A 23,266-nucleotide genomic window follows, 5' to 3' on the forward strand; every position below is an offset into this window, starting at 1 on the left:
AAAAAGTATAAAATGTTTATTTTAACTAAAAAATAATACTAGCATAAGACTTTAAGTCATTTAACCAAGTTTAACATATCACATGTTAAACAATTTCCAAATATAGTAAAACACAAAGGTCGTTTGAACAACTAGTGAAGAAATAGTGTTTTAAACAATTTAATAATTAGTAATTCGCTAAACATTCGTAGTCGCTAAACTTAATTAAGTACATATTACTTACATATTACAAAATAAATAACTCACCTTAAACATATATTGTGCAGTGTTAGTGGTTTAAAAAAAAGTTAAATGTATAAACAGTTTTTACTTAGGTATTTTTAAACTTAGTCATATTTAATTTATTATAGCTATTAATGTATTAAGTAGCTTTTCAAAAATAATATTTTAGATTGTATATACCCTATGGTTATATTTCTAATTATCTTTTACGTAAAAACCTTTTGGGCAAAAATAAGAGTTTCTTTAGTTTAACTTATACAATAATGAACAGTCACATATAAATTATTGAGATCGCAGTTTTTTTTTTAAATATAAGTTGTTTAACTACCTAAGTTGTAGTACTACTTAATCTATCACTATATTTACTTTTTTTTTAAACTTTGTCGATTTGTGCTTAAAAATGTGTTTTATATTTCGATCATTTAAAAAAGATTTAAATTATTATGGTTGAAAATGTAAAATTTTTATTAAAACTAAAGTTTTTACATGAATAAATGTTATAGTGTACTAACTTAAACACCTTTTAAGTCGACGTTTTAAGTGAAAAACTTGTAATTTGATAGTACTTAAAAAATAAAGGTTAAAAGTTTTTTAAAAAGCAGGTAACTAAAATAGCTTATAATTACACCAGTACATCCAAATTATCTTCTTTAGAACTAAAACTGAAGAGCAAACTGTTCTACAAAAGTATTGTACCTCAGTTGTACTTTAGTTTTTTAGTGCTGCGATAAAATGCTAAGAATTTTAAAAAGCAAACACAGTGTAGAATTCAACACTTTATCTTCAAGTAAAAAACAAAACTTTGACTGGCGAATTCGTGAAGAATGCATATTTGTAAGTTTCAGAAAATTTCCAAACTCTTATTTGGTTTCTATTGATTTTTTTTGCAAAACCATTTCTATTAAAAAATTTTACGAACACTTTACTTGGAAGACAATGTAACTATAAAAACAGTCTTATTATATATTATTTCTTATACTTTTTAATTTTTAGAAAAAAAAGAGATCACAACTACTAGAGAAAAAAATAACATATTGATTCTTTCAAGACTTTATTATGCAAACTAAGTTTCGGTCAAAAGACCTCGTCAGTGCTTAAATATTTTTTACTTAAGCACTGACGAAGTCTTTGACCGAAACTTAATTTGCATAATAAAGTCTTAAAAGAATAAAATTAGATTATTTGTTTTAATTATAAAGAGAGGAGTTTGTAATGCTCGAACTTAACTTAACACCATGTGCTACAATACATTGTATCTACACATAAAATTTTGTGCTGTATTCAAAATAACAAGTTTTAAGAATATAATCTAAATAGCCTTCATGCTTTTTACAGCAAAAACAACCCATCAGACTAAATCGTTATGTGCTTAATTTAATTGTAAAAAAACGTCTGTCTCTGAAATCTTACTTTACCTACTAAAATAAATAATATAAATATTTAAGAAGTTTTATGTACATGCAGAGTACTTTGACAAGAATAAATGTTCTATTCACTTTTTCTATTATCACAAACAACAAATGTAAGCATTTTGATCTTTGTATTATAAGACTTTAGAATCGTTCTGTTAAGAACTTTTTAAGCATCTTAAATTTTCTTTTTTTAGATTAATTTTAAAAGTGCTTAACTAAAACAAAAGTCAATTCAAAATAAGTATTAACAGATTTTTAACTTTAAAAGTTTGTATATTTGTACGTGTGTTCGGTTTAGGATGCTTTTGTCGAATTGTTAGTCCAACTAACCACGCACAATATTTACTGAAGTTTTTTTAATAAAACTTTTTGGGTTTATTTATTAAGGTTCAGAGGAGCAATTATAATTAAAATAAAATACAAAGAATAAACAAGTTGTTAATAGATTAAATTGTAAAACTTATGTTAAGTAAGAATACCACAGATGTTCTTGTGCTAAAACTTTACTTCAACTAACGGCGTTTCACTGCTCTCAAATAAATTTAAGAAAAGATCTACGGAGTTTCAAAAAGCTCTAAGAATTCTGAGCCTCCGTAGATCTGTTCTTAAATTTAATTGAGAGCAGTGAAACGCCGTTAGTTGAAATAAAGTTTTAGCACAAGAACATCTGTGGTATATATTCCGATAAGCTTAGCTTATCAGGATCTCCAGGATTTAACGCCTTTTAACGTTACATCTTAAGTAAGAATATGTCTTTTCAAAGTCTTAAATTAATTTTCAATATTTAACTTCGTTAAATTTTTTTTTTTTGTTAGTAATAAAATTTTATGTTTTGCTTAAAATCAAAAAGGTAAATTAGATTAAAAAATCTAACAATGCTAGATAATATTGAATTAAATAAGGTAACTAAAATATCTATACTATCATGAATATTATGTTTGTTAAACAGTTTCGAGGGTCAATTTTAAATACTAACAACTGAGTTAAAAATAACATACAAAATGAAATCATCTTACAATTTTACAAACCTTACAAATCAATTCATCTTTTTTTAAGTTAAGAAACATTTTTAATCCTCATAAAGTAAAAAATAAATGTCAAATTTTATTGATTAAGGAAGTTAAAACATAAATACTTTTTCGTAAATAAAGTTTACACACAATTTAAGTTTAAGTTCATAATCAAATAAAAATGTAAAACAAAAAAGTGAACTGAACACTTACATGTCCTGGATAAGACGTTAAAAGGTATCCGTGGTGTGCAACTCGATAATCGAAAGGTTCTTTGTGCACCAGGTCCAAAGACTAAATATTTTGAGCGTTTTTTTTGTCCGTCAATAAACTATAATAATGTAAGTTACAAATTTCGTCAACGAACTTTCAACAAACTAAACATTAAAATTAATCGAAGTTAACTTTAAGCAGGTATAACTACTTAAATTATTTTGATTAGCAGAATTGATTTAACCTAATTGTTAAACTTAAAAAAAGGTTTATATTTGCACAAGAAAAAGTGAGATTGTTTTTGCTGCTTAAAAAAGCACATTACTACTAATTATTATATTAGTACTAATGAATCAAACAGGTTCACATGTTGAACTTTTGACTTCTACATGCCCTAGTGGTTACAGTTCAAAACACATGGTTTCACAAACTTAAATGAATGGAGAAAAGTTTTTTGTTCACATCTATTTGAACTTAAATTTAAACTATTGAATGCAAATTTGTGTAGTTGAGCCCTATTTTAAATAAACTAAACATCATAAATTGAATATATGTTGACCATTAGTCTGTAGCATGGTGTTAAACTACAATATATTTAGAGTGAGGTGGTAAGAGCATTAGCTCTCAACTTTTAAAATTTCTTGAAAAGTAGATAACTTAAGAACAAATAAGTGCAAACCAGATATTTTAGCACTTTATCAATAAATTCATTTATTATGGTACTTGTTAGTATTTATGTAGGTGTTTTAATTAATTGAAAATTAAGTGAAAAATTATCCATTAATCAAATTAATGATAACTACCTCAATCATTCTTCTTTTTACAACAGTAAATGTTTTCTACTTAGCAAAAAATTACTTTTTTGATTTCAACTTCCCTTTTTATGTAAAATATTGTGTGACGTAGGGGTGTACTGGTCCTATCGGCAAATTTGATACCTTTCTGAGTTAAAGTTTCAAGATCAAAACCTGGTAGTTTACAAATATTTCAAAAAATGTTTGATTACAAAATATTCATTAATAAAACTAAAGTTTGTCCTTTCAAGTAAAAAAAACCCTACTGCAAAATCATTTGACAAACTCTAAAAATTTGGAAAAAATTAAAATTCCTACTTTATAAACCCAAAAATGTGAAAATTGCTCAAGTTTACCATGCAAGTTGGTGCCTAAATTTACTAAAACTAAAATAGCTCACAAAATTTTTATTTAGTTAAAAAATTTCTTTGTTACAGAGGGAAGAGTTAGACAGATGTCATTGCAGAACCTCTATTAATATGTGCAATAAGTTAATAAGTTCAAACAAAAAAAAATGTTTTTTTTGTTAATTTTTGAGATAAAGTTTAAATTTTTGAGTTTTTTTTTAAATTCTTTCCGACAGAATTTTTAAAATTTATCAAGGAACACTTCCTGAAAATTTTAGGTAGTAATCTCAAAAAATATAGGAGAAGATAGACTTTTAATTAAATAGTCTATTTTTGCCCTAGTTTACGCCTCCCAAAAGAAACCTATTATTGCCTCCAACTTTGACCGGCTATATCTCAAAGTTTATTTTGAATTTTTTAAATCTGTAAAAAGCATCTTGTAGCTTAGTAAAAACTATATAAAATAAGATCAAATTGTAAAAAAAAGTGTTTTAATCTCCCTATGCCCTTAAAAGTATTTATTATTTAGCAAGCTACAACCTTTATCGTCTTAAACTAATTTCTAATAAGTTAAGCATGATGCATCTTTTTTATATTTGTATAAATAAAACTTTAATGGAAATATAGTTTATTCTGCTGAGTTGTAAACTATATTTGGTATCACAATTTGTTGTTTATAAAAAGCTTATTGGCTTTAAACTTTGCTGGTAAAAAATTAACACTAAAATAGTCGTTTCTTATTTGCATTTTGTAGTTAGAAAAACTTTGTTTTTACATTTATGTATGAACTCATATATAGTTTTTATACAAATAGTAAACACAAATGTGCTTTAAACAAAACAAAAGTGGCTATTATTTAGTATAAACTATTTTTTTAATGGTTTAGATTAAGTTAAACTTAATGTTTTATTGTACAAGTTTAGTTTTATATTACAAAAACTTTGCATACCAGTAAACAACATGATTACTAATACTACAATACAAATTGCTAATTATACTGTTATTGAGGCCATGTATAGTATTTGTTAAGTAATTAAGACTGCTTAACTAGTAAATTGACTGTGCGAATATTACCTTGAAGCATTTGTGTTGACTATTGTTAGAAATAATTTTAAACTTTAAGTTTTTATTACATTGTGTGTTGTAATAGTTAAAGGTAGATCTTATGTTTAATTTTTTTATTAGTGTATATATTTTTGTTGTCTTATTTTTAAGTATTTACAAAGTTTTAAAACAGTCAAATAAAAATGTATAGACAGTGTTTTTGTCAATACTTTGTTATTGTTCCTTTTTTTAATTTATTTTTGTCAATTGTTTATATTTATTAGTAAAGTGTATACACTCAATAAAACAACAGTTAAATTTTTTTTATGGTTTAAATTTTGCATGTAAAACTAATAAAGCTTTTATTAATCAAAAAAGTTTAACAGCTATGACCAAAAAAAAACCTTGGTGTTATAAACATTGAACTATTTTTAGTACTATAAAAGTTTTACTAACATAACATTTCCCATAGTTTGATTTCGTCCACATCAACTTGTATGTTTTTGTTTAAAGTTTACTCAAGGTTCACTTAAAAAGCCATTAAAATCGAAACACAAAATAGTAATTAAGTTTGGTGTGCCATAAAATTTTTCTTGGTTAGCATCTTTTGAAGTGAGAGAATTTAAACTTTTTTTTACAATTCTCTCGCTTTACTACTGAAGCTTTTTGCAGACAGTCATATTATAAACTGATGCAAAGCAACAAACAAATAATGTCTGGTTTTTATTTTGCATGTTTCTTTATAAGTCGATAGCAAAGTTGTATGGATTTATTTGTTTATTTTTCAAGTCATGTGTTTAATACTAAACAAGTTTTGTTTCTGTTTGTTAAATCTTTAAACTATAATATTTAGGAAAAAGTTAATTTATTAGCATCAAGTTAAATGTTTGTAGGGTATTTCGGTATTTTTTGATTAGAGTAATAGTTGTTTTAAAATGGATAAGTCATAGACTGTTTAGTATGCTTTTGAACATTTTATGTGTTTTATTCAGAGTAACAAATAATGTGTTTTAATACTTATAAACTACACCTCAATGTGTAGTAAAGTAATTTTTTTTTCTACATCAAAAAATTTAATGATTTTTAAAAATTTCAGCTATATTTCTTTCATGTACTTTCAAATGGTCTGTAATTGTTGGCTGAGAAATAATTGAACAAAACCCAAGCAGATATCAAATTACACAGTTGCCTTCTTGCTTGCACACAACAGTTTTCTGCAAAATGAATTATTCAAAACAAGATGCTACCTTTCGTATGTTCAATACCAGATGACATTTCAACAAAATGAGAAAACAAATTTATAAGCCTATTAAGTTTGTTTGTATGCTTCTTTTCCAACTGTTTAAAGCATTAAGAGATTGTTTTGGGACAAAAAAGCTTCTTTGATTATAATGAAGACTGTTTTCTTTTTTAAAACTAATTTGAAAGTTACAAGAAGCTAGTTTAGTTGTTTAGTACAATAAATGTAAACTAATTTTTATTTGATTGTTTAACTACCACAAAAGCTGTACTTTTACCATTTTATTTTTGATATTTTAAGCAACTGGAAGTATTATTATTTATTCATACAGACTGTTAAGTTTTGTATGAATAATTACCCTTAACATAAAAACAGCAAAAACATCTATGAAATGTGTTTTTACTAGTAAGATAACTTAATTGCTTTTTAATATTTGTAAGTTTATATTAGGCTGTACTACTTTTAATAAAGCTAAGATTTTAATCTATTCCAAATTTGTTAGCAAACTTTTACTTTTATTAATAAGTGAAATAAATGTTTAAGGAATTAAAAATTTTAATAAGAGTTAAACCTTGAGTCAAGCAACCTATAACAAATTTTGTCAATGTAAGCAACAAATTGTTTCTCATAACTTTTGCATGTGTGCAATCAACCGTATCGAACGTAATTTCCGTTGCATTATCACTTACTTAATTAAAAATTAGTTTTACATAGCATTAAGTGTGTTTATATAAGTTTTTATTTAGCTTTTTAACATGCTTAATAAAACTTTTGTTCAATTTTTTTGTTTTATTCTTTTGAAGTTTAAAGCAAATTGTGCTATAAGTTTACTACAATTGGTTTACAACATGCTCTTTTTTATGTTTAAATGTTGTTTTTGCTAGAAGATTTCTAGTTATAAAAAAGTTTTTAAACTAAGCTATTCTTTTAAAGTTATTAAAAATATACAAGCTTATATTTGGTAAGTTGAATTTGAGTTAAATGTAAATTATTATATTTCTGATTTTCTGTGTTATGTTATTTAAAAAGAAGTTTAGATTAAAAAATATGTGTGCTTTTATTTTTACTTATACAAGTGTGTGTTATAAATGTGCAGTATAATAAAGCTAAAATTAAAAAGTTTATAAGTTACTCATATCATGATTATATACTTTAATCTGCAGGTTTTTTTTTAGTTTTAAAACAGTATGAAGTTTTAAAAGTCATTTTTGATCAAATATTTTCTTCATAATATGTTTTAAAAAGTTGTTGTTTTAATAATACTAGTATTATAATCTTTTTAACAATAACTAATAGACTTTAAAATCACTAGACAGTAAAGTTAATAATCTGCATTTTGTTCTAAACTGGTTTACTAGTAGCAAAAGCTTACTTGTAGTAGTTTTAAATAAGTTTTTTATGTGCTAATTTTACTTACAAGTTTTGTGCTAAAAAAATAGAAATAAAAGTTTAACTTGTGTTTAACATAATGTGTTAATTTTCATTGTAAGTAGCAAATATAATAAGTTAGCATTTCCCATCTAATTTACCATTTGTGCTTAATTAAATTTGAAGCAATTAGGTGCAAAAACGCTTTCCATATATGGTGTGCTATTGTTTTTATGCTAAACACAAAGCATTGCAGCTTTTTGTCAGCTTTTTTATTGCTTTTGTATTCACACATGTTATAACTCGTGCACGTTACTTTAAGTTTTAAATGATTAAAAACTTGTTTCACTGTTTTAAAAACAAACATTTAATGTTTTTTTTTGTTAACAGTTTTTACTTTAAGAAGGTTTTTATTATTTTTTATTGTTATTGTTTGTTTGAATGTTTTTGTTAAACTAAAATTGATACTTGTTATGTTGCAAAACATTTCAACATTTATTATTGCTTTTAAGTTGTTATTTCTCTTTACAGTTTAAGTTGTGAAATACTACTTTTGTGTTGTGTTTTCAAGAAAAACTTGTTTTAATTTGTTTTTAAACAAAGCGTTAAAGGTTATTTTCGTATTTAAGTATCTATATTGACTGAAAATAGATCAAATTAATCTTTTTTGTTTCACCTTAATTGCTATGCATCAATCATTGTCTTAAAAAAACTTTTAAGATGGTTTTATGGTTTTAATTTTATTTTTGTTAATTTTTTTTCAATATAAATTTTCAAAAATCTGACCAAACTACTTGTTTTCAAAATAAATATTTAGGAAGTATAACATTATATTAGCATCTTAAACTTCAGTAATTAAAATCTTGTGGCTTTTATCTATTTGCAGAAGTTTGCTGCATTCAAGGCCTTTTGATTTTGTGCTCGGGATTAACATTTTTCAAATATTCTGCTTAATCCTGTTTGACATAAAAGTGGAAAACAAATCATTATAAATCAACATTTTTTTTGTCTGATAATTATATTTTTAATTAGCACATTGACTTAATAAGTGATGTTAGTTTAATAGATTTGGTTTATATTGAAATTTTACTTTTTAATTTAATATAGTTAATTTTCTATTTCCAATTTTTTTTAGTTGTCTTGTTTGTCCAAGTTTAAAAATAGTCTACTGTTTCTTATCTTAAATTTATTAATTAGAGTTGGTTTCTAAATACTTAGCTTTTTTTTTTTATTAGACGTCTATTTAAGTTCAAAAGTTGTCATAATTCTTAAACCATACAAACTATATACCATGTACTTTATCTAATTTTAGCTTTTTTGGAAAGTTCATGAATTATAAAAATTAGAGCATAGCGTGTACTTGTCAAAAAATACTATATTGGTTTTAAAAATGGTTTTGTATTACTTTTTCTTATCTATCAGGTCAAAGTTAGTGGCTGTCATAACAATTTTTGCTTGTCATTTTTACCAACAATTTTTATTATTAATAGTGTTTTTTTTTGGTAAAAAGTTTTATATTACATTCAGTTAATAGGTCAAGAAGCAAAACTAAAAGTTTACATAAGTAAATTTTTATTTAAAGAGCATCGAAAGTAGTGTAACTGAAGAAGTTTGATGTTACAGTAACTTTATGCTAGGTTTTTAGTTAAAGGGTGTAGCTAGTATAATGTTGCTTTTGCAACTTTTGTTGAAGCCTTTTTTTAATGATTTTGTTAACTGAACAAAATGTTAAAGTTTTTTTTTAAATCACGTTAGAAACTGTTTGTTAATGTATTTTACTCCTAAAATAGCTTAACAAATAATTTAAGTTATCGTGTATGGCAAAATAGTTGTTAAATCATACTACTTTAAGTAACAAATTTTTAGTTTTTAACTTGTTAATGCCTCAAATTTTAAATTTGTTTTTTATTATTTTTATTTTATGCAACTTAAGCGCATTAGCAAGTTATAAAACTGTTGGTACTTGACTTGGTTTACTTATATAACAAACAAAAATTAGTAATCTATCAACAACTAGTAAGACGTGTGGTAATTGATACCTTTTTATTTGTTTTACAGAATAATATTTAAACAAATATCAGTGTTACATCAATTGAAAAGATATATTATAGTTGATAAAATTTATTTTTATTTTACTTTTAGAATATACATAATTAATAAAATATTTTGTATCTATTAATTGGTATCTATTTTTAGTAAATATATACATAATAAAAAATTACAGCAACTTTTAAGTTGTATTGTACTATTTTCTTTGTATTTATTTTAGAACACATATATTTAATAAAATGTCACAACAATTAATAAGATGTGTGGTAGTAGGAGATGGGGCTGTTGGTAAAACTTCCATGCTAATCAGTTACAGTAAAGGGGATTTTCCCGACGAATATGTACCCACAATACTCGATCAGTATGCAGGTATGTAAAACTATTTTATGTATTAAGTTTAGTTTTTTTTTTCTTTATTTATGTTTTATAATATTTCAATTGCTTTGTGTATTTTCGTATAAAGTCTTTTGATGTGTCAAGATTTTTTTTATATGCTTCAAACAGATGATTATGCCCACTTTTGTTTTTAAAATTAAAAACAAACAACAACTACCGCTTTAGGATGTACATTTTATGTATATTTTTAACAGTTTTGAAAGAAAAAAACATAATTGAATTAACTTAAATTCTAATTCTTAAAATTAGTGCTACTTACAGGTTGAAAATAACTAAAAAAATTGTTTAAATATACTTAAACCGGTTTTTGTTTTGTACTAATACTTTAAAATTAAAATTTTTTAATGTTTTCTTATAATAAACCTATTTATAATGTTTTACAATAAGAATTAAAGTAGCTAATGTTTGTACAGATAACTAAATTTAAGCAACAATAAAAGTAGTAAGAAACATTAATCAAATATTAAGTAAAACATACAAAATATTCTTCACAACTTCTAAAAAAAGCTTAGCATTTAAAAATTTTTAATGACAATTAAAGTTAACATTCGAGTTTTTAGTTTAAGTATGTAAGCATACATTCATAGAAAATTGAAGTCCTTGAACAATTTTTTTAGAAAGAACTTTGTTTTGCCGATGGTAAAAAATCTAACTGACTGTCGGCTATTAATTTTAAAAAATTCAAAACTTTACAATCCGATTACACAACTGAATGTTGTAAAACTTTTGCCTTTAATATTCAAAAATTTCGTGCCAAACACAACTTTGGCTTATTTTTTGTTTGTTTGTAAAACTACTTTTACCATATTAGAGACTTCCTAAAAAAGGAGTGACTAGAAATTATATAATTCTAGGTTAAGTGATATTAGTACGAAGGCTTTTGAAGTTTTAAACACAAATATTTCAGTAGCAAAACCAAGCCTTTTAAAATTAAACTTTTTGGCATGAGCTAATATGCAAAATTATATCAACTTTTTTCACCAGACAGCATTTTCAGTTTTCGTGTTCCTGTTTAAAATATTCATGCTAATCCAGGTGTGTGACCCTGCTGCACGATTAGCTGTGACTTTAGGTGCGTGATTTGATTGTTCGTGATTTTTAAGTGTCATTTAAATTGACTGTCAATAAGCTTCGTGTTCAGAGTATAAAGGCCTTTTTATTTAGGGTGATTGAAAACATGTGAAGTTATTAGTTTCTAAATATAAAAGAATTACATTATTTGATGTGAATTTGTATTTTTCAATTAGAATTTTTTAAACAAAGAATTGTGAAACACGTTACAAAATATTTTACCAAAATTCCAGATTATTAGTTTTTAAGACTTTACATGGGCTTTAAGATAAAACAAATTTTAATGTTCTTTTGTTGAGATTTCTAAAAAAAAGACATTAAAAAAAGCAACTAAATTAAACAAAACCACTTTAAACACAAAATTTTGATTAAATTGTGATTAAGTAGAAAAACATTTCTAAAAATTGCAAATACAACTACTTACAAATATTGTTAAAAAAGTTTTACGACATAAAAAATCAATTGGGTTTAACAAAATTCTTTTTTAATTATCTAATATACTTTTAACTAGCTTGTCGGAGGTCTTAAATGCGTTTCGGTTAAAAATAGCAACACAACTGTAAACTTTTGCACTTAAAACAATCAATCAAACATTGCGATTCGCATCTGCTACTTACATGAAAATTTAATGCATAGCAAAACTAAATTAAATGATAAATTGAACTAATGACTGGTTTTAAAATGTTGAATTTACTAAAAGCTTTTAGCTCGAGCATATTTTTCTGATAAATTTGTTATTAAGTACTAGAATTTTTTAATAGTTTATTTTGTTTTCTCATGAATATTTATTATTGATTTTTTTAACTTTGTTTTTATAAAATTATTATTTTACTTTAATTTAAACAGTTTTATTGCCTGATGATTTCATTTGTTGTAAAGTAAATAAATTTAAACTCTATCAGTTTAATAATTTAAACATTTAAAACAAATAAAGTCAATTAAAAAAGTTAGGTTAACGGGCATTTAATTTAGTTATACAAAAATTGTTTACCTAAAGTTTTATTAAGTTATATAGCACTAATTTATTTTATAATAATTGAAAAATTAGGCATAAATAGATTATATAAACTGTTTAAAAATCCAATGAGTTTTTCTGTTTTTAAAACAAATATTTTCTTTGATTGATTAGTTTTGCTTTTAAATCTTGCTAGTCACAAGTAAATCCAACAAAGTATAAATGAACTTGTCTATTGATAAGGTATTTATTACTTTTGAAAAAAAAACTATATTTATGTAAATATACTTTTTTAATTAATAAAGTTAAGTAATTTTTAAAATGCTGTGTTTTGTTTTATAACTTTGACAATTCAAAGTTACTTTATCAAAAACTGAAAATTAATGAAGCTTGTTTTAAGTTGGAAACATAAATATTGTATATAGTTGTTAAGTTAGTTCTTTATAAACGTTGAAAAAATAGAAAATTTTTTTAAATGAAGTTTACAAGGAAACAAGACAGGCATTTGAAAGTAAATAAAACCAAATTTTGTCCAGGAAAAATAACGGCACGTATGAATTATTAATCGCACTTTTTGCAGTATTATTTTCTGATGTGCTTTTGCAACGTATTTTGTGAACAGCTAATTGTATTAAGATATTTGCTTTAAAAAAAATATATTTAAAAAGTATTGACCTTAAGCAATGTTTCCCATAATTGATATTTGGTAAAAAAATACATTTTTATAATTTTTATTGTTTGTTAAATCTTTTTAATTTATGTAGTTTTTGTTTAGTATAATCAATTACAAAGTAAATAGTTTATGAAAAGGTCAAACCTAATTTTTCGGAGTAGCAATTAACTTACTTTTTATTTATAATAAACTTTTAATTTTAACTTAAAACTATTATTTATAGATAAACATTTTGTTTACCTTAATTGGAAGTGTATCTTAAGAAAGATTTTTTTGTTAACTTGTTTTTAGTTCACTTTTACTGTTAATAATGTTTATGAAATTTATTTTAAACAGACTGAACAGGTGTTTAGAAACTTTTTTTATAACAGATGTTTTTGGTTTGGTTAATTTGATTTGAATTTAGGAAGTATTCGCTTATTAAAACTTATGTTCCAAGAAGAAACTAATAAGCTTCGAAATAAATTACTCTCATAATAAGTTTGAAAACTTTAAAAGTACTTTGTGTAAAAACATGTTTAAACAGACTGAAAATTAAAAAAATGGTTTATATTAAGTTTAGATTTCAAGGTTTTTAGTTTAAATTACTCAAGTTTAAAATAATTTTATGAAATTAATTAGCCATTAATATGTTATAAAAACCTAACTATATGTTTAATTAAAAGAGAAAATTTAAGTTACTTTATTGAAATAATATTTAAAAAATAAAAAATTAAGTTTTGGTTTATATAAAAACTTAAATTTAGAGCACTTTAATTTTAATCACCCAAATATAAAATCATTATTTGTCAAGTTAACTAGCCATAAGGTTGTTAAATAAAACTTAACTATATGTATAGGAAAAAGAAAGTTTCTAATTTACAATCTAAATTTATATGTTTAGTAAAATATTTTCATGTTTCTTTATTTTGTTTAGAAATAACTTCATTAACAAGTTGTTTTTTAAATCGTCTAGTTTCTATACTGTTTTCTTTTTTACTTCTTACTTACAAATCTGCATATTTTTTTTCTATTCAAACTAGCATTTTCTCTTATACTCAACTTGTATAGACTTTGTATGAATTATGAAAGCTTTTTAATCTCGTTATACTTTGTGACAAAGAACAGTTTTTGTTTTTTTGTAAAGTAAGTTTTTGACAGTTATAAGCTTGTTATGTTTTGGAAAGTATGAAATATTTATTCTTTTGTAGCACTTTCGAGATAGATTATTACAGCTTTCAGTTATGTCTGTTAGCTAGTAAATTTTAGAACATAAAACTGATGTAATGTTTAAATTTATAGTTCAGTAGCGTATTTTTACGTTTTTGGTAATACTAAACCTAATAAGTAAACAAAATTTTCCTTATTAAACTTGTTTTTTATACTAATATTTATGCAAAATTGGTTTTATGTAGGTTTTACAGCAAAAATCGTATAATTGCCGGTTTTAATAGGCAAGAATAAGTTTATCAAATATATATTTTTTTTTGAATAGTATTTTTTATCTTTAAGTACCATTACACTCAGACTCCACTTTTATTTATACTCAACCTTGTAATCTTTAAACATCGTTAGAAATTTATATAAAAATTTAGTTAGTTCTTTTTCCGCATACTTGCTTTAAAGCCTTTTATGTTGGCAATTTTTATCTTTTACAGCAAACCAATTATGATAGCATGCAAGCAAGTAAGACTTCTATTTCTTAAAACACATTTACTTTATATATTATTATATACTTAATAGTGGATGGTAAATTGTACCTCTTATAACTGAATAAAATTTAAACAATCACTTTTTGTACTACTTATATTTATTTAAATTTACAATTTTAATTTCCAAACAGCCACAGTAACAGTGGACGGCAAACCGTACCTGTTGGAACTGGTGGACACGGCGGGCCAGGAGGATTACGACAAACTGCGCCCCCTATCGTACAACAAGGCCGACATGTTCATAGTGTGCTACTCCCCGGTCATACCCTCGTCGTTCACCAACGTCAAGGAGAACTGGATACCCGAGCTGAAGGAGAAGGCTCCCAACGTTCCCTTCATTCTTGTTAGTTTGTATTTTCTATAAGTAGTTTGTTTAAGTAGTTAAAACAGAAAATTAAACTGAGAATTAAAACAAAAAATACAAATAAAGTTTAGTTAATTGAAAGCTTCTATTTATTTTAGTAAGTTTTGAATCGTTTTAAATCAAAAATAAAATGCTTAAGTTTAAAAACAATATTTCCTTTTTATTTTTGGAAGGATAACTATTCTTGTTAGTTGTTTTTTGATGTGTTTCTTACTTAAATACTTAAATACTTATAGTTACACATAAGGAACATAAATAATAGATTCCAAAATTATATTTTATGTTAAAACGGTTTGATTATTTCTGTTTTAATTTTTGGTAAAAAAATTTTAAAATACTTTTTACACTTAAAAAACAAGAGTTACTTCATAATACTTTGTTTTTGAAGTAAACAACCAGAAATTATTGCCTTTTAACTAAAACATTATTAAAAACTAAAGTTGTAACTTTTATTAGACTTTTGATTTTAAGAGTTTTAGGATAAAATAATTTTGCTATATTTTTTTTTAAACGTGTAACGTTTAATTGTAGATATTTATGCATGATTTTTTTTTTTTATTTATCATAAGCTAAGTTTCAATTTTGTGATTTAAAAAAGTTTATTACAATTTGCTGTGTATTAAAACTGAAAATGATAATAAAATTTTCAGTACACTTTTCTTAATACTTTTTAGCTTTCTTATGTAGAATATGCACACAAATAACCTTACATGCACTTTTTTTTGTTGTTCTTTATATGACTTCAAAATTTGAATTTTATTTAACTTTTGTTATCTAATAACTTGTAAAAAACATCTTAAGTAGTATTATTGCTTGTTTAACCTTAATTCTAATAATATAAAATTTCTTATTAACTACAATATTTTTACATATGTTTACATATTTTTTAAAGTTTATGACTCACTGATATATAATAAAAAATAAGTTAGAATTTAAGTTTCTTTAACTTTTTTTTTGGATAAATTCTTGAGAATAACACTACTTTGACATGTTTTATAAATATAATTATACTCTGATAATAGATTAATTTTCAGTAAAGTAATATTTTGTAATAACATTTTTAATACTACTATTTTTTAAAGTAAAAAAATTATTAATCAAAAAGTTTAGATAGTTTTAAAACTTTTTAGTTTTTCTATACAAAATTAGCTAAATATTCACATGAATTTAATAATTAAATTTAGCGTCAATTTATCTTAAAATAACCTAATTGTTTATAGTTGTATGTTGTAAATATCAAAAAATTAAACAGTAAAGTTTTAAATGCTTAACAAAATTAGTAGATGTTTTTAGATGTTATAAATACTATTAATAACTTTCTATGAAAGTATTTACAGTAAAATGTTAAAAATAAAAACTATTTGTAATCATTTTGTATTTGTATATAAATTTGTCTAAACTGTATTTATCATATTTACTTAGTCTTCTATACCATTGTGAATATTAGTCCTTAAAAATATGTGATTGTTAATTTTTTAATTAAACTGAAGCTAAGCTACTTTAAAAACCTTTAGAACATTTTTTCTTAAACAAGTAAAAACTTTAATAAGTTTAACTTTTTTATAACCTAATAAATGCAAATGTGAAAAGTTAACTTTATAAAAACGTCTGGTTTTATTCTATAAATCAATAAGTCTATGTTTGTTTTTGCTTTTAAGTTTTTATAAAAGATTAGTCAAGTTTTGTAGAAACCATATTAATTAGTCTGTAGTAAATTTGACCTAAGACTAATGTTTTTTATAGCTTTTTTTTTACAAGTTTTGTTGGAGTCTAAGTTTAATAGTCATTAGTAAACCACAAAAAAAAGAAACCTTTAATTTATTGGTTGCATAAATTAGTTTACTGATTCACTATTTTTAATTTTTGTTGAATTTATTTTATGCCTTTTTTGTTCTGTTGTTGTAGTTAACACTAAGCTTTCGTTTTGAAAAAAAAATCTAATATACTCTTAATAAATAGTAAGTATACAATCTTAAAACATTATTGAATTAGTTTGAAATTTTGTATAGAGCTAGTTTAAGAACAGTTTCTATAATCTTCATTTCATAGAATTATTAAAGTAGTTGTTTAGTTTTGTTTAGCTTTTTATATAGTATAACCTTTTCCATTAATTGACTATTTATTTTTAAAGTTTAAACTTTTTAAACTTTAGCTGGTAGATAAACAAAAACGTATACGTGCCAAAAAGTTAATGAAAATTAAAATATCATGATTTACGAAAATATCATTTAGATTTTGTTTACTTTTTCCGCTTACGATTATATTTATATATAGCTTATACTAATATAATTAAAAATATTATTAAAAAAAATGGTTCTAAGTTACTATTTTTGTTTACTAGGAAACTAATTAGTCTACGTGTATTACTTTATATGATATAAACTAGACAAGTAATCTATTTCTATAAATAATTTATTTTATTAGCCAATTTATTTTTTTTTAACTTAAGTTTTATATGTAGAAAAAAAAAACATTTAAGTTATTATTTTAACACTATTTTTCTACATTTAATTTTTTTTTAATTAGAACAAATGTTTTTTTAAACTTAAATTTTAAACCCTTGGTTTGTTTTTTGTACAATGTTTTTTTACATATTAATGATTACTAAAACATTTTTACACTTTAAATATTTCTCTAAGAGTTGTAACTTAAAACCTTTAGCTTTTTAATTAAATCATTTCCTTTTTTAGTGTAACTTACAGAATTTAAAAAAATTTTCATTAGTTCAACGACTTATTATATAACTTATTGTATAACTTTTTAAACCATAAATAACTCAAATATTTTCTTTTAACTTTTCTCCGTACTTATACAAATGTAATAGAATTAAAATATTTTCAGTTTTAAGAAAATGGTATTGATCCTCTAATTACTATCCACACATGTCGTATACTTTAGTGGTCTTTTATTATTTTTTGTTCGTATTTTAATCTTTTTTAGTGCGTCACTTCTTCAACAAGATTACTGTTTACGCTTCTGATTTCAAACATATTTTGATTTATTCTAATGTTTGAAAAGAATGTTATACATGCTGCTAAAGTTTTAGTTTTCGGTATACTCAACATAAGCTAAGACAAACCTTAATTGTTTTTTACAACGAAAATTTTTATATTATTATTTTTTTATTTTAAAAGTAATATAAGTAGTTCGAAATAGTCTAAATGTTGAAAAAAATTTTAGAATGAGAAATATTTATTATGAAAAACTTTTAGCTTTTTCCTATTTGTTTAGAAAAAATAACGACTACCTTCTGGCAACGACAGCTTAAGTGTTTATGTTTCTCATTAAAGTTTCTTGTTAACATCTTTTACTGTTGTTTACTAATTTATAACCTTTGAAAGTTTTAACTGTCCAAAGCAATCTAATACTTTCTTTAAAAAGATAAGAAAGTTAATTTATATGGTTCAAAATTACAGTTACTTTTTTATAAGTTATGTAAATAATAGTAACATTATGACGTCACAAAACAATATCATTACGTAACAGGTGGCGACGCAGATAGATTTGAAGCAAGATGCAAGGAAACTGCAGGAACTAGCGAGCAACAAACTCAACTGCATAAGCAGTAAACAGGGAGAAAAACGAGCGAATAAACTTGGTGCTATAAGGCATATGGAGTGCAGTGCTGTTACTATGGAAGGTATTAGTTTTTTTATATTAGTTTATTATTATTTATTATTATATAACTTACTATTAATTGGGTGCTATTAGGCATAAAGAGTGCAGTGCTGTTAATATGGGATATTATATTATGTTAATAAGGTATTATTTTGATTATATTGTTTTTTTAATTATTATATCATTTATAATAAACTGGGTGCTATTAGGCATACGGAGTGTAGTTCTGTTACCATGGAAGGTATTACTTTTTTTTTTTATTATTATATAATTTATACTAAACTGGTTGCAATAAGACATATTGAGTGTATGGAAGTTATATTTGCTATTTATTGTTGTTTGAGTGTATTGTTGTATAAGTTAATACACTATTTACAACTAAAATAAAAGTAGATTTTTTAGAATCAATGTTTGACTTTAATTATTTACAGCTGCGTACCATACTGTGTATAATAATATAGAAATTTTTTATGTATTACATGTAAGTGGTGTACGACTCGATAACCGAAAGGTTTCTTTGTACACCAGGTCTTTAGACCAAACTTTTTGAGCGTTTTTTTATTGTTCAATAAACAATATACTACTAAATCTTATACAGTTAATCCGAAAGAATTTTAGTTTATATTGGTAACTTCTATGAGAAGCTGTATAAAACTTGATTAAAATTAACTTTCACTATGAATCTAAAAGTGCTAAGAATAGTACATTAGATAAACGAAAAAACTTCAAGAGGATGTTTTTCAGTCAAAACATTTCTTTATTCTTTGCAGTTTCCTTTTACTATAATGTTATGTGAAAATTCGACTCATTTTAAAAATGACCTTTATCAATGTCCATTATCTGACATACAGTACGAAAAATTCTATATTTTTCTATATTAAGCCAAGTTTTAAATTCCCTAAAGTATACAAACTATATAGTACTTGCACTACAGAAAAAATCTGTTTTTGTATAAAATATTGTAAAAATTGTAGTATCATTTGAAACATTGTTTTATTGGTGATTTTTATGAAGCTTTAAAAACAACAAACATTTTTTATAATGTAAATCAGTTTACAAAAACTAACACTGTACTTTAAAAAACACTAACTTTACTAATTTAAACTAATGGCAACTTATACAACAAGTTATAAAAAAAAGCAATTATAAAACTCAAGTTAAAATTTATGAAGCTTTCACGAAAAACTTTTTTATAACAAAAGCATTTTTCATATGTTTTGACTTTTTCAACTGATTTGAAATTGTTTGCAACTTTGTAATATTCGATTACTACTATATTAAGTAAAAAGCTTAGAATTCTTAACAGCTGAGAAAATTTTATTAGATATTCTGAGATAAAACAGTTTTTTACTTTATGCCCATCAACTATGTTTAAAATGATTTGAGAAACTTCAAAAGTTTGAAACTTATAAGTTGTATAAAGTTGTTTTATGTTTATATACATTATAAAACAATATTGATATTTCAATAATTGTTACTAAAATCAACTAGAATTTCTTTTTATAAACATATACAATGTTTTTAAAATACGTTTAAAAAACATATGAATTTAATTAGTTTAAACTTTTTTTTTTGATACAAACCATTTTTGTCTTCTAATTTTACTTATATAATTTATTTTAAAGCTCAAAGCGTTGTTTCTAAGCTTTGTAAAAACTGTTTTTAATCTATTAAATTTAAACCATATAGGTTTCCTATTTTCTTTATTTATATTGCAATTTTATAGAATAAAAACAAATTGTACAGTAATCTTCTTTTATTGTACCAACATATGTTTCTGTGTGTTAACGAATCAACACACTTCAACTGGGTTCTGTAAAAAATAACTACTGTAATGAAAAAATTGAAGCATAGAATAAAGTACGTGTATAAATGTTTTTCATTAAGATAAAATAATTTCTACAGATAATAGTTAATAATAGGTAAAATACTTAATATTAAATCCGACTGTTATAAAACTATATAATATTTGTAAATATTATGTCTAAAACAAGTAAAGTAAACTAAAATACACAACAAAACAACAAATCATAATATAAACAAAGCACTCACGTTAATGGAAAAGATAACTGATTCAAATTTACTGTTGTTAATCAATGAACTAAATACATTCATTACATCTAATAATTACGTCACAATATAAATGAAGTTATTTCAACTGTTTAATTCGTATTGCAAAGTTTGTTAATTTAGTTTTTATGTTTGTAATCTATTTTTAACAAAATAAAACATCAACCATTAGTTAGTGAATCAATAAAATTTAATAAACTTAACAACGGCGAAGGCAATAAAAGTTACAGAAACTCGATGTAACATGTATATTATATATTAAATGCTTGTAAAGATTAAATCAAAGTTATACAACAAAGTTATACAAATTTATTGCAAGTTTATGCAGTTTGGATCAAACTATTTATAGAATTATTTTGACTCACATGAAAGACATCACAAGACCTGTAAGGAACAAGACATAAACATGATTTTTTAAATGATGATAAACAAATAAAAAAGGTGTATTTTCTCACATGTGTAAACAAGTTGCACGAAATTTCACTCTTTTCATTTTAGAAGTATTTTTCATCAAACTATTTTTTGTTCAAAAAACATTTTATCACTTAAGAGAAAATTCTGTTAAAAGTTTTTTCAATAAACCTACAACTATTATAATTTAAGTGCATAATATATATTTTATTTTACTTATAAAATGTGGCTTTCTTAAATTTAAAATTAAATATTTTCTTAGTTTATAATATAATTAGCACTCATAAAACTTTGTAAAATTTTTTTGAAAATATCACAGTATTCAAAAAGCACTGGTAAAAATGCTAGTATTTGAAACTTACAGTAATACTAGCTTTCACACAATTTGTCTTATTGATTTCCTAGTAATATAATGGAGTTAAATGAAAAATCGATTTAGCGACTTATTTGATAAATAATACTATTTTAAGTTCTGGGAATTTTGAATTTACAAATAAATTGTTTGTTTCTCATTATACAGTTTTGTCTTTTGTTTAAGAAATTACCACTAGTTGTTAACAAATTTATACAACTCTGGCTCTACTTTTAAGGTGATTTATTTTCTCAAACAAAAAACGATAAATAAAAGTTTCTGCAATTTATTTTTATTAGCAATTTCTTCCTTTTTCCGTTTTTACTTTAATTAAAATGACTTTGAAAAAACTTACAAACTTTTTTATTTTATTTTTATTGAATTATATTTAATATCTTGAATTTTTAACACGTTAAATATAATAAATTATTTAAGTAATATAATTTTTATTGCTAAGTTAGTAAATGTGAAAACATTAATAAAGTTCTTTTTATTCCACTTATAAACAATTAACCTTATAATAGCATTTTGTGTTTTAAAGTGTTAACAAGTTGTATGAAAGTATTAAAAAAAGGATATCTAAATATTTATTATTTTATGACAGATATATTTCTAATCTATAATTTAACTGTTAAATTCATATTTTCTTCCAAATTAATAAAACAAATATATTAAGATTTAGCAGCTAGTAAATCATAACTATTATAAATTTAAAAGAAAAATTTGAAAGCAGTTTTAGCTTCCAAATTTTTTGTAGCAGTTTTATCTAATCAAATCATTATTCCCCTTTATCTTATGTTTCCTTTATCCATATTTTCTCAGTGTAATACAATAAAGAATAACTTGTTTTAAAACGATACAGAAGTCTCTAGTATTGATCATAAAGTGAGTGCTATAGTCTGGTCTTGTTTTGTTAGTCTCAAAATTTCCATCTGTACATTGTTTCCAATTCGTTTGTTATTACTAGTTTAATTTATTCTTGTAATGTGCGGTTTCATAAAAACAGTGAAATTAATTTAGTTTATTTAATTTTTTTAGAGATTATTGTAAAATCCTAAGTGTAGACTAAATAAAGGTTTTTTTAATAAAAAGATAACTTATTTGATAACCATATAAAGTTCCTGTCTTAACTTAATAAAGCTATATTCATTTTTAAGCTTGATATTTTAAAATTAGAATCTAATAAACTTTAGGGGTTAATAAATTTTACTTAAAATTCTGTAAATTGAAGAAGTAAAGATGTCTTTAGACTTTATGAAAACTGTAAAGTTTAATTTCAATTATTTATATTCAACTCTTTTTACAATGTATAATATTTTTCAGGAGTTAAAGAGGTATTTGACGAAGCCATCCAGCAAATCCTTGATCCTGACTCCAGTAATCAGTCGAGCGGAAAGAAATGCTGCATAATGTGACGTCACAACAATTAGTATGACATAAGTGTATTGTGACGTAATAACTACGAGATCGGAATGTTTCAGAGGTACAAATTATTTATTAGGGAATTTGCTGGCAATAAAAATTGCAATTTTTTTGATATTTTTTTTTAATTACCCGAAAGTTTTTTTGAAGACTTTTTGCTTAACAGTTTATTTTGTTCTATTTATTTTCGAATAAATAGTTGTGTCTAAAAGAAAAATATTCAAAGCTTTTAAAAATAGGTTTCACTGAAAATAAATAAGTTTCATAAGCTATATAAAAGGTGTAACCAGTTTAAAAGTTTAACTTCTTCAATTTTTTAAAACTTTTCTATAGTACAACTAAATTATCTGTGTAATTTCTTATTTATAGAAAGTAATTCATAAATTTAGTTTCAGCTACTTTTTTAATACATGTATATCAAAACAAACTCAAAACTAAAACACATAATTAGAAAATTACTAAAACTAAACAATATTTCTAATGAGCTTTTAAAACGCTATTGCATCATAAATATTTAAAACTTAAAAAAACCGTAAGTTTAAAG

The 23,266-nt window shown here is 23.6% G+C and overlaps 1 protein-coding gene across 1 annotated transcript; it reads left to right on the forward strand.

Moving 5' to 3' along the window:
- The first annotated feature begins 9,923 nt into the window (after positions 1-9,923).
- On the forward strand, positions 9,924-22,851 carry LOC145831200 (cell division control protein 42 homolog). Its single transcript, XM_082938336.1, has 4 exons — positions 9,924-10,068; positions 14,617-14,828; positions 18,336-18,489; positions 22,624-22,851. Exons 1-4 carry the CDS (start codon positions 9,939-9,941, stop codon positions 22,713-22,715), a joined length of 588 nt encoding a protein of 195 aa, XP_082794462.1. The 5' UTR covers positions 9,924-9,938; the 3' UTR covers positions 22,716-22,851.
- Positions 22,852-23,266: the final 415 nt, after the last annotated feature.

Source organism: Thalia democratica, chromosome 3, assembly GCF_965202585.1.
Source record: "Thalia democratica chromosome 3, ktThaDemo2.hap1.1, whole genome shotgun sequence".
Taxonomy (NCBI): domain Eukaryota; kingdom Metazoa; phylum Chordata; class Thaliacea; order Salpida; family Salpidae; genus Thalia; species Thalia democratica.

Coding starts and splice junctions, on each gene's coding strand:
- LOC145831200 (XM_082938336.1), top strand. CDS start 9,939: ATGTCACAACAATTAATAAGATGTGTGGTAGTAGGAGATGGGGCTGTT. Junction 14,829..18,335: donor CCAACGTTCCCTTCATTCTT/GTTAGTTTGTAT, acceptor ATTACGTAACAG/GTGGCGACGCAGATAGATTT. Junction 18,490..22,623: donor CAGTGCTGTTACTATGGAAG/GTATTAGTTTTT, acceptor AATATTTTTCAG/GAGTTAAAGAGGTATTTGAC.